Source organism: Mesoplodon densirostris, chromosome 5 (genome assembly GCF_025265405.1).
Source record: "Mesoplodon densirostris isolate mMesDen1 chromosome 5, mMesDen1 primary haplotype, whole genome shotgun sequence".
Taxonomy (NCBI): Eukaryota; Metazoa; Chordata; class Mammalia; order Artiodactyla; family Ziphiidae; genus Mesoplodon; species Mesoplodon densirostris.
The window spans coordinates 95,285,477-95,297,547 of record NC_082665.1 but is presented as its reverse complement, the minus strand read 5'-3'; the positions used below and the strand labels follow the sequence as shown (position 1 = coordinate 95,297,547).

At 41.9% G+C, this 12,071-nt stretch overlaps 1 protein-coding gene across 4 annotated transcripts in view; it reads right to left on the bottom strand.

The window, feature by feature from the left end:
• The window catches only part of FNDC3B (fibronectin type III domain containing 3B), a 353,074-nt gene that overhangs the window by 37,349 nt on the left and 303,654 nt on the right, over positions 1-12,071 (bottom strand). For all 4 annotated transcript variants that reach the window (XM_060099137.1, XM_060099141.1, XM_060099138.1 and 1 more), the window contains 3 exons: positions 10,878-10,991; positions 10,409-10,558; positions 4,175-4,455 (listed from right to left, as the gene is read on the bottom strand). In XM_060099137.1, the coding sequence (XP_059955120.1) occupies positions 4,175-4,455; positions 10,409-10,558; positions 10,878-10,991 (545 nt within the window). The remainder of the gene's footprint in view (positions 1-4,174; positions 4,456-10,408; positions 10,559-10,877; positions 10,992-12,071) is intronic.

Here is a 12,071-nt window from a genome sequence, read left to right as displayed (position 1 = left end):
GTTTTGACAAAATATAAGGGAACCTCTATAGAAATAGAGTTATCCATGACTGGAATGCACTGCCTGGCGAGTAGAAGCTGAAAACACTGCTCCATCACTGGAGATGCTCACGCCAGGGTGCTGGGAGGGGGTGACACCAGGTAATCTTGTCTCAGCTCACAAAGCCTATGGCTCCCTGTGGCACGAAGCATGCAAAGGAAAGCTACATCTCTGTTTTCAATAACATTTTTTTCTCTGCAAACAAAAACAAAAACTCAGTTCTAAGCTTAAAAGTAATGTCTTTAAAAATATCATTGTAGGGGCTTCACTGGTGGCGCAGTGGTTGAGAGTCCGCCTGCCGATGCAGGGGACACGGGTTCGTGCCCCGGTCCGGGAGGATCCCACATGCTGCGCAGCGGCTGGGCCCGTGAGTCGTGGCTGCTGAGCCTGCGCGTCCGGAGCCTGTGCTCCGCAACGGGAGAGGCCACAACAGTGAGAGGCCCACGTACCACAAAAAAAAAAAAAAAAAAAAAAAAAAAATCATTGTAATTCCAACCAAATTCTATACAGGGTGTCAGCAAGCCAGTGGATAGTTTGGCAAGCACCAGTGGAGAAGGGATGGATCCATTTTTGTGTCAGTAGGTTTGCTGGAGAGGTGCACATTTCTGTCCCAGCAAGACAGAGAAAGAATATACTCCGTGTGAGAACAATGTGTAACTGCTAAATGTTAAAAACAACAACAACAACAACAAAACCCAAAAGAAACAAGCCCCATTGCCGCTTAAAATGTTTCATTCCACATTTTTATCTAGAACATCATGATCTGTTCACTTATATTTTAACCAATTTATGGGACAAAAAAAGGTGAGGTAAAAGTTGATTGGACTAAAATTATACCCTTAGTTCCCTGAAATACTCATTTTGTATTTCACCACATTTACTGCAATTGTGTTTTTTTTTTTTTTTTTTTTTTTTTTCTTTTTGCGGTATGTGGGCCTCTCACTGTTGTGGCCTCTCCCGTTGCGGAGCACAGGCTCCGGATGCGCAGGCCCAGCGGCCATGGCTCACGGGCCCAGCCGCTCCGCGGCATATGGGATCCTCCCAGACCGGGGCACGAACCCGTATCCCCTGCATCGGCAGGCGGACTCTTAACCACTGCGCCACCAGGGAGGCCCTTGCAATTGTGTTTTTGAAACATAAAAGAACCAGACTATGGGTTGACTGGAGTTCTACTACAGAGAATCCAATTAGCTACTATAGAAATAAAATTCCTTAAGTTGGACAAAGATGACCTTAAATGTGAAACATCCAATTTATTTATTGATTGGCCAGCAAATCCTCTAGCTAAATCTTTTTTTTTTTTTTTGGCCAATAACACAATATGACTTAGGGCCAAAGATCTGTCTTTTCTAAAGCTGTACATTTTTCATGCAATCTGTCTAAAATGGTGTCCTCCAAGCTACCCTGTAAGGTTAAGAGATGACATCCTCCCAATGTGACTTTCCATGTTCAGCTCAATATAGCTAGCCTTGCATATTAATACTGAAATGAATTATTTATGCTACATCTATTAAGTACTTTTTTTTTTTTTTTTTTTTTCTTTTTGCGGTATGCGGGCCTCTCACTGTTGTGGCCTCTCCCGTTGCGGAGCACAGGCTCCGGATGCGCAGGCCCAGCGGCCATGGCTCACGGGCCCAGCCGCTCCGCGGCATGTGGGATCCTCCCAGACCGGGGCACGAACCCGTATCCCCTGCATCGGCAGGCAGACTCTCAACCACTGCGCCACCAGGGAGGCCCTATTAAGTACTTTTAAAATAGATTCTTGAGGTTTCACTATCCAAATCTAAACTCTGTACCTTACTAAACCATTTCATCTTCTCCAAAACAGAATTAATCTGAGGTACTTTTTAACATGTTTTTCATCAACCACTTATGTGGAATATATTCTTGATAATTTCCACTGTAACTGGCATTTCATCAATAAGCAAAGATCCCCTACGTCAGTTCTTTCATTTGAGCTTTTGACCTCTAGATTTCTTTCTTGAAGTCATTCAACTATATGTTGACTAATAAACATCAGCATTCCTCCAATATCAACCTTCTAAAAACCATAAAGTTTTATAATCATTTAAGCCACCTTTAAGGTATGCATAATGGCAGGAAGAATCAAAATTCTCAGGCTGACACCTTGCCCTAAAAGCCTTTTATGATTTCTGACCCGAATGTTCAGAGGACTGACCTGAGGATCTGAGTGCAGTCTGCGTAGACATGGGGTGGATCACACTGGACAAAAGACCTTCCAGTGAGCCCTGAGCCAGTGGCTTCTTCATAGGTTTTCTGGCCTGAGGAATCCAAGTCAGGCAATGTTCTGGACATGCAGTCTCTTAGAAACAGCTAGGGGATGACATTCACTTGGTCATTTCCCCCCAGAGATACACCTCATGGTCAGGTCTCCTTAGAGCATCATCACTGGGGAATGTCCCTGAGGTCAAGCTCTGGGTTTAATTCACCTCTGGATTTCCTCAGCACCTGATTAGAGTGCTCTGGACACAATGGTCAGTCAGTATTTGGTTAGCAAACAAAGGTGGTGGCTGGTTTTCTGAGATTGGCTACAATGCTAAAAATGAAAAAATGCCCTTGGCCTGCCTCTTCATTTATAGTAAGTCATACCGCCTTTATTCAGTTTCTAACTTGACTCCCACTTCAAACCATCCTGATCATTCTGAACCCTGGGTCTTCCTCTCTGAAAAGCCAACAGGACTCTGTACAGTGTTATTTTCAGCCTGTGAGGTCACAAGCATCTGCTATCTTAGGTTGCTGTTAAGTGTCCCCCAACTCCCTGAGTGCTCTGAGGGCAAGGATAGTGTTTATCACTATTTCATAGACCCACAGTGCGTAAGTACTGTGCCCCAGAGATTTCTTAAAAGAAGGAAAGACTAAACAAAAAACTGTCACTGTTTTGAAAAGCACAATGAATACACTTATATGCATCATTCACAAGAGACTTGGTAAGAGAGGGAAAGCAGAGGTAACATGCTTAGGCAGGATAGAACTTTTGTATCTTACAGCTGTTAAGCTGGTTTCTTTCTTCAGTTTCTGGGGATAAAAAAAGGTAGTCTATTAGATTATAACATTAGGAAACACTGCAGAAAAAAAATCAGCGAAATGATAAACCCTTTTTTAGTAGCAAGTTTACCTGCCTGCTCTTCATTCCCCCTGCCCTACCCCAAGAATAACTAGTTTTCCAGGGTGAAGATCTTGGTGATGATGAAAATCACAACACATGTTTACTGTGCGCTTGCTGTGTACTGCCGGGCTCTATACAAGCATTTAACATTTGTTTGCTTACTCCTTATAACATGCTTTTGAGGTAAGCAATCTTGTTCTCCTCACCCTGTGGAAACAGCTGGGACACTGAGAGGTTCAGTAACTTGCCCAAAGACACAGCTAAGGACCTATACCTGAATCTGTGCTCTACTGCACCTCCTTGAGAAGCCGTTTAATCTGACAAAGGGCACTGGACTAACCAGATGGTTCCTGTACTCCTCTAACACTAACCCTAAACTTCTGTTTTGGTCCCCCAGCTATGGCACCCTGGGGACAGAGTTAAATGACTTGAAATCTTAAGAGGCTATGTTGAGAAAAAGGTGTGTGAGAAGAGGAAGGTAAGGTGCTGGCTCCCTGACAGGAACTCTGGGGAAAAGAAAGAACGCAAGTGGTAACTGAGTTTTGCTGGGTGGAGCATGATGGAATGTCTTTTCACTGGCCCCTCATGAAATCCTGAGTAAAAGCTCCATCACAAATGCTCTGTAACAGTGTGTCTGCTTTGGGGGAATCAGAAGAATGGCAGAGCCCTACTTCAGAGGTGGACCAAGTACATGCTGGGGACAGAGGGTGTCCATAGAGTGATGAGTCACAGTAAAAACACGAAGAAAAGTAGTTTATCAAAAAACCAACAAGGAGGAACTGATTTGAAATGAGGTGAAATTCCCCCTCAAGGGTTAGGATTTGTATCAATTTATAACCAACTCATAAAGTAAAAAGTAGTACAAGTTTTTAAGCTATATTAGCATTTAGTACTCAAATATATTAAAAGTGGCTAGAATTCACCCATTTGGCCTTTAGGACCTGAAGGGTCTGTAGCCCCAAGTGCTGACGTGTCCATGCAGCTTTATTTCAACTTTCCTGCACTCACCGGTAGGTGGTTTCCGGAAGGAGATCCTTCATAATGTGGGTGGTGGTATTGCCCACGGTGATGCTAATGTCTCCAAGATCAATATTATAAGCAAGGATTTCAGATCCATTATTGCACGGTTCTTCCCAGCTCAGTACAAGGCACACAGAAGGCGGATCAGGATAGGCGTTGAGGGTCTCCTCCTCCAGGACACAGAGAGTAGAGACAGGGTCAGGGGCAGATGCTGGCGTCTGGCAAAGGACAAGCTCACTGTATGGTCCTGCTCCAGCTTGATTAACAGCCTAAAAAACATAATAGCGAGACAAAGTCCACATTACCCCATGAGCACATTCTAATGCCTCCACGTGAGGCATTAAATAAGTCTAAAGTAACATACGATTACGGCTAGAAATGGAGGTAGAAATAAATCCTCCACAATGTTCATGTTAATACCACTTTCTAAAAAATACCAATCAGGGCTTCCCTGGTGGTGCAGTGGTTGAGAATCCGCCTGCCAATGCAGGGGACACGGGTTCGAGCCCTGGTCTGGGAGGATCCCACATGCCGCGGAGCAACTAGGCCCGTGAGCCACAACTACTGAGCCTGCGCATCTGGAGCCTGTGCTCTGCAACAAGAGAGGCCGCGATAGTGAGAGCCCTGCGCACCGTGATGAAGAGTTGCCCCCCCTTGCCACAACTAGAGAAAGCCCTCGCACAGAAATGAAGACCCAACACAGCAAAAATAAATAAATAAATAAATTAATAAACTCCTACCCCCAACATCTTCTTAAAAAAATAAAAAATACCAATCATACCTTCTCTGCTAATAAGAGAGAACATCGCCATCACCATTTCTTATGGAAAATAGTTTTAAAATAACACTTTATATTTGCATAGCCCACTTCAGTTTATGTATTGTCTTATGCAATCTTCACAATAACCATCTGAGGTAGATAATATATGGCAGGTATTCTTATCTGCCTTTCACAGAGGAGGGAACTCAAAGTCAAATTAAGTACTCAGGCCCCAGATTTAGATGCCAAGCTGGGACCAAAATTCAGTAATCTGACTTTTAACTCAAGTGCTGCTCTGGAAGAGCTATAGGAATTTTAGAAAAGATACCTACTGTTTTCCATGTGAATGCTAAATTCATATCTGAAGTCAATGCTCAGCCCTCATCTGACTTTACCTGTGCATCACCACTGACACCTGATCACTCACCACTTTCGAATCCTCACTCACTCGGTCTCTGGGACCATCTTCTTGTTTCTATTTTGCTGCTGTTGCTGCTTCTCAGTCACCTCTCCTGGCTGCTACTCATTACCGGGACCTTTCAGCACTAGAGGGCACCAGGCCTTGGGCCTTGCACACCTCTTTGTCATTTCTGCTTAAACTCTTGGACATCTCATCTTGTCTCCGGGAAATATAATGCCATTTATATCCTACTCCCAAATTTATTTGTGTAGCTCAGACCTCTGCCCTGAATGCGAGGCTAGTGTATTCAACTGCCTACTGAATAGTTCCACTTAAATGTCAAACAGGCGTCTCAAACCCAAGTGTCTGTACAGCTCTAAGACTCCACCCCATCCCTGCTCATTAAAAACCCCACTGTACCTCCTGTGGTTTTCCCCATCCTTCCGGGTGTTCAAGTCATATCTCTGAGTCACTGCTGGACATCTTTCTTCCTCTCATACCCCTGCCCAAAGCATCAGCACATCCTTTCCCAACCTAGTCCAACTACACTCTTTCATATCTGGCTGCTGTAATGACCTCCCAACTGGTACCTGTGTCAGCCCTTGCCCCACAGTCTGTATTCACTGTCCCTTTCAATGGCCTCTCACCGGATAGAGAATAACCTCTGAAGTCCTCACAACTGCCTATAAGACCCTATCTAATCTGCTCACCACCACCACCTTCCCAAAGAACCCAGGACCACTCTGCCTTCATCGTCTACTACCCTCCCTCTCACTGCCTCTGCTCCAGCCACACTGGCCTCCTTGCTGTTCCACAGGGACACTAAATTTGCTCTCATCTCAGGGCCTTTGCAACTTGCTGCCCCTTCTGTCCATAGAGCTTTTCCCCAGACATCTACACAGCCCATTCAATCGTATTCTCAGGCTTCTCTCGAGTGTTGCCTTTTCAGGGAGACCTCTTTGAACACCATATTAAAACTTATAGTCACCCCTACTCCAACTCCCGTGACCCCCCTCATTTCTTATTTCCCTTCTCTGCTTTTATTTTCATCATAGCATTTGTCACCAGAATAGTATATATTTCATTTAATTACTCCCTTGATTAGAATGTAAGTTCCACAAGGGCAAGGCTCTTGGGTTCACTGCTGTAGCCCGGGCAACTAGAACAGTACCTGACACAGAGTGTGTGCTCAATAAATGTTATTAACAATATTTTTTTCCTTATAAGAACATTTGGGGACTTCCCTGGTGATGCAGTGGTTAAGAACCCGCCTGCCAATGCAGGGGACACGGGTTCGATCCCTGGTCTGGGAAGATCCCACATGCCGTGGAGCAACTAAGTCCGTGAGCCACAACTACTGAGCCTGTGCTCTAAAGCCCGCAAGCCACAACTACTGAGCCCACATGCCACAACTACTGAAGCCCACACGCCTAGAGCCTGAGCTCCGCAACAAGAGAAGCCAGAGGACCGCAATGAAGAGTAGCCCCCTCTAATCCCACGCACAGCAAGAAAGACCCAATGCAGCCAAAAAAAAAAAAAAAAAAAAAATTTGGCAACCTCCTTACAAAAAAATGAAGGTGAAATACTCTAAAATCTCATTTACTTCATGGGAGAGCTGATGAGGACAAATTATAATACAAAAGGAAAGTAATCTGATCTCTTAAATGAAAGGTTCACTATAATGTCTGTGTATCAGTTAATTTCAAAGAAGCAAGCTAAGAGCATTCATTTGCTATCAAATCACTTTTGAAACCCTTCTGTAATATTTTTTTACATCAAGTCCTATTTCATGACAACACCAACTTTCTTTCTGGTAAAATTTTTATGTCACAAATTAAGAGTACAGTAAGTCCCCTACATATGAATGAGTTCTGTTCTGAGTGCGTTCATAAGTCCAATTTGTTCGTAAGTCCAACAAAGTTAGCCTAGGTACCCAACTAACACAATCGGCTATATACTACTGTACTGTAATAGGTTTATAATACTTTTCACACAAATAATACATAGAAAACAAACAAACACAAAAAATAAAGAAAACATTTTTAATCTTACAGTACAGTACTTTGAAAAGTACAGTAGTACAGTACAACAGCTGGCATACAGGGGCTGGCATCGGGTGAACAGGCAAGAAGAGTTACTGACTGGAGGAGGGAGGGGAGGTGGGAGATGGTAGAGCTGAAGGGTCGTCAGCAACAGGAGACGGAGGGCAAGCTGCACTTTCACGTGACCTAATTTACATGACTGGTCGTGCAAACGCACGTTCGCAACTTTGAAAGTTAGCAACTTGAAGTTTCATATGTAGGGGACTTACTGTATATATTTAGAGATTTTATTTTTGGATACAAATTTATCACAGGGGCAGAAAAATAAGATACTGTGGAGCCCAACTTTCATATCAACTAAGGCTTTAATCACCATGTAACAGAAGGAAAAGAACATGGCTTTTAGAGTTGGAGCTTTGTTCACATCTGGATCCCATTATTTACTAACTGTGTGATCTTAGGCAAATTAACATCTCTGCTTCCTCAGATGTAGAATGGGGATAGTAACACATAATTCACAGAGTTATTGTAAAGATTAAATTTGTTAACATGTCAAATCCTGGCAGAGTATATCAGGCCAGCTGTCAGTGCTTCACTTCCCTCCTTCTCCCTGGGAAAATCAAGAACAAAATAGCAATAGCAATTTTCCTAAACCAATTTTCTTAAAACAAAACAACAACGAAATACTTTATTTTGAATTAATTTTAGACTTACAGAAAAGTTGCAAAAATAGTGCAGAGAAATTTCCATATAATTGCTCACCTTGCTTCTCCTAATATTAATACCTTACATAAGTATAAAACAATGATCCAAACCAGGAGATTAACATTGGTACAACGGTATTAACGACGTACAGACTTTATGTAGTTAGATTCAAATCTTACCAATTTCCGATAATGTTCTTTCTCTATTCCAGGATCCTGCCTAGCTTTGTTCTAGCTTTCTCGAGTTATATCACTTATTATATTACCAGTTTACAAAGGAAGCAATTCAAAAGAATCTTACTAAAATATAAGAGTATGCCTATAATATACAACATGCTTCATGTGAATAGAATTACTTGGGTACATGGTAATTAAAATATTCAAACAAGAAATGCTCCACGCAATTTTTATAAAACACAATATAGGTATCACAGTGATTTAATTTTTTTTTTTTGCGGTACGCGGGCCTCTCACTGTTGTGACCTCTCCCGTTGCGGAGCACAGGCTCCGGACGCGCAGGCTCAGCGGCCACGGCTCACGGGCCCAGCCGCTCTGCGGCATGTGGGATCTTCCCGGAGCGGGGCACAAACCCGTGTCCCCCTGCATCGGCAGGCGGACGCTCAACCACTGCGCCACCAGGGAAGCCCAGTGATTTAATTTTTAAGGCACCAAATAGTTAAAAGAATATTCATCTTTAACCTGACTTCGTAGCAATGTCAAATGAAAACAATTCAGATTTGGTCTTTAGGTATCAAGAAATCAATACAGGTTGGGGAGACCCCTTTCCTGGCAATACTTCTTTAGCATAGCAATGGCCTTGAAAGTGCTATCCCCTTCATAGGGTCTGACTCATTTTATGACGATTAAGTATAGACACTTGAAAATATTTACTGTTGTTGACAGGGAGGCAAGATTATCATGCAGGCTCTACTCTTACCAATGTATCTTTTAAAATGCAGTTTTGGGAAGTTAATGCTAAGTGACAACATATACCCTGAAAGGAAGAAAAGGAAGTAGAACATTTTAAAGAGACACCAAAACTCAAAAGCAGATTGAAGTTATTTCCTGTGATGGCAGACAGTTTTTATTTATATGTTGCCTTGTTCCAAAAACAGGAGTGTAGCACATAATTTAACCTCTTCCCAATGACTCATCATGGCTGTTATAAAGCTCAGATAACGTGCTATGACCCTGACTCACTGAAGAATGGTTAATTACATCCCAGGCCCTCCATTCGAGAAGGAAGGTGTGCATAATGAAAGAGTTTAGCCAGAAATGTTTATGACAAAACAACCTTCAGAATTCAATGGAATAGCTTCAGTTGATCTGGAAAGTTAAATTAAGAAGGGAATATTTTCTCCAAAGAGGCCCGAGGCCCAGAGACACTGAGAGTAGATGGGCTTGTAATAAGCAATATGATCCATGACTTAAATCAGGTGGAAACCTAAATCTGGCATCTTTGCTTCTTTATCTATTTAAATCTAAACATGTATGAAGAAAGAATTCTTCAAGGTCAAGAACCACAACTGATTAATCTTTGTATCTCTCCTTTTCATCATCGGGATCATCCTTTGATTCTGGCACAAAGTGGTGCTCAAGAAATGTTACTGAACAAATGGAAAGAAATGAACAAAGAACCCTGATTTCTCAGGACAATATGGTTTTTCAAAGGGAAAAAAAATATTTACCCAAGTCAATAAAATGAAAGTAAACCCATGACTATTGTCACTCTTAGGGGTTAGGCTAGGAGCCAATTATTCTTCACGTTATTCTATTTGGACACCCAAGCGGAAGCTTACAGATAACCAGCCTTGTTAATGGTCACTGGGAAGTGGGAGGTGGGTCTTAACGATTGAACGCAGACTGGTTCTAACTACTCTAGTGTTTGTTTTTGGCTCCATTTAACATCTGGAATGGGAAGTTTTAAATGTTTTTTGCCTTTTGTCTAAGTGGCTTTCCCACCGAAATGTGCATCTCAGAAAATTCAGACAGAAGGTATCTTCCCTAAGGAGCTGTGCCACCTTTGCCTTGGACTCGGTCCTTCATTCAGTGAATTGACCAGCAAGCAAGATGCAAGCGTGGTGACAAGTACACTGGAGATGATTCTGGTTTTGTTCCTACTTTTTAGGACCTCTTAGAGAAGCAAAAATTAACTGTAAAATACCAAAACAATTACATTTGTTTTTATTTAAAAGAACTCTTTTTTTCCATATCGCCCCTCCTGATGGCCTCCATCACGAGCCTTTGACTAAGTTTCCCAGAGTCTATCATGGAACACCAGTATTTGTGAGAGATGTCCGAATAGTGTCAGCCTACCTGTAACCTACAGCAATACTGTGCAGCAGGCAACAGATCCCTCATTTCAAAGCCGGTGTCTGTCCCATGATAAATGAGTTCTAAGGATTCTTCATCTTCTCCCCACTCCAACCTGTACTCTGAGATATCAGCACCAGAGCTTTCAGGACTCTGGAAAACAGAAGTTTAAGTGGTTAATTTCATTGAGAAGAAAATGCTATGATGTTTGTGTTCAATTAACTAAACCGAGAAAGAGAGCAACATGCCTTAGGATATTTCAAATACATGAAAAGAAAAGCATGAAAAAGATACTCAATTTCCTCTCAATTCTGACCAGTGGTAAAATTTCCATAACTCTTGGCAAGCACCAAGGCAGATGACTGTGTAAAACCTATATGTGAACTTAAGCTTTGTGAGCTCCTCATAACTTGCACTGGGGGGCAGATAAAGTACAAGAAACAAACTGATGCAGAACACGTGCCTGGCTTACCTCCCAACTCACTAGGACACATCCATCAGGCGTAAAAGAGATACAAGGTGCTTTGCACTGTCCAGGAGGCCCTGCAGCCGTTGTAATTTCTGAGACATCAGAATAGGGACCATACTGAAAGAGAAAAACATATGTGTGCTTGTAGGTGTGTGTGTGTGTGTGTGTGTGTGTGTGTGTGTGAGATAACCAAACAAGGGCTAAGCTAATGCCATCATCAATACGATTAAAAGTATTACCTAATGGTGTTCACTTTCAGTTGAACATGTAGGTTTTCTTCTAACATACATTCCCTAAGTAGTATATGTCTATTTTATAAATATATATATATTTTTTAAATTCAAAAGGATTAGAAAGTTGGTTTACTAAACATTTTTGCTGTGACTTAAGAAACAAAAAATGCTGACTTTTGCTACATCACAGCATTCTGCTTTAATTTCTCAGAAGGCTTCAAAGAAAACTAAGTCAGATGCATACTGCAGTTTAATTTTTAATGCACAAAAATCTTCGTGGGATTGTTGGTTATCAAATTTTGAGTACTTCTTCCAGTTACTGGTATTTTCCATTTTGAAAACCAATGGCCCTGTTAATGTTTTCTCAGCATGTCTCCCACCATCTCAACTATTTGAAGGTTTACACTGCACTCCTCTCCTCCACCACCATCAGTGACCAAACTGCTCAGAGCCAACCACCACTACAGATTTAAAACACGTCGAGAGAACCATCACCACCATGTTAACAGTGGAATATGTGATACTTCAGTGAGTTGGGGCAAAGAGTAAAGAAATTTTCAGGTTAATGAAGTATGTGACTATGTTTTTCAAAATGGAAAAAAAAGATTAAAAAAAAAAAAACCCAAAACCTCTCACATTTTCTAACAATATAACCTGCAAATATACTGGGGGTGGGGGAGAAGCTCTCTGAAGTGGCCCATAGAAGGTGATTATGAGTCAAATATATGGTTAACTTCCAATAGAACAGAATTTAAAAACAAGGCTGAAGATACTTTCTTTTTATGATAAATTAGTGAAAGGAGAAAGTAAAAGTCAAGTCAGCCCAGTTGCACATTTATCTTTATCATGAAAAGATAAAAAAAATCCCTCTGAAAAATTGATGGGGAGAAGCACCAGATCAACAGTAAAATAGGATTTCTTCTGCAGCATCAGTGATCATCACCATCCATCCTCTTTTTACTTA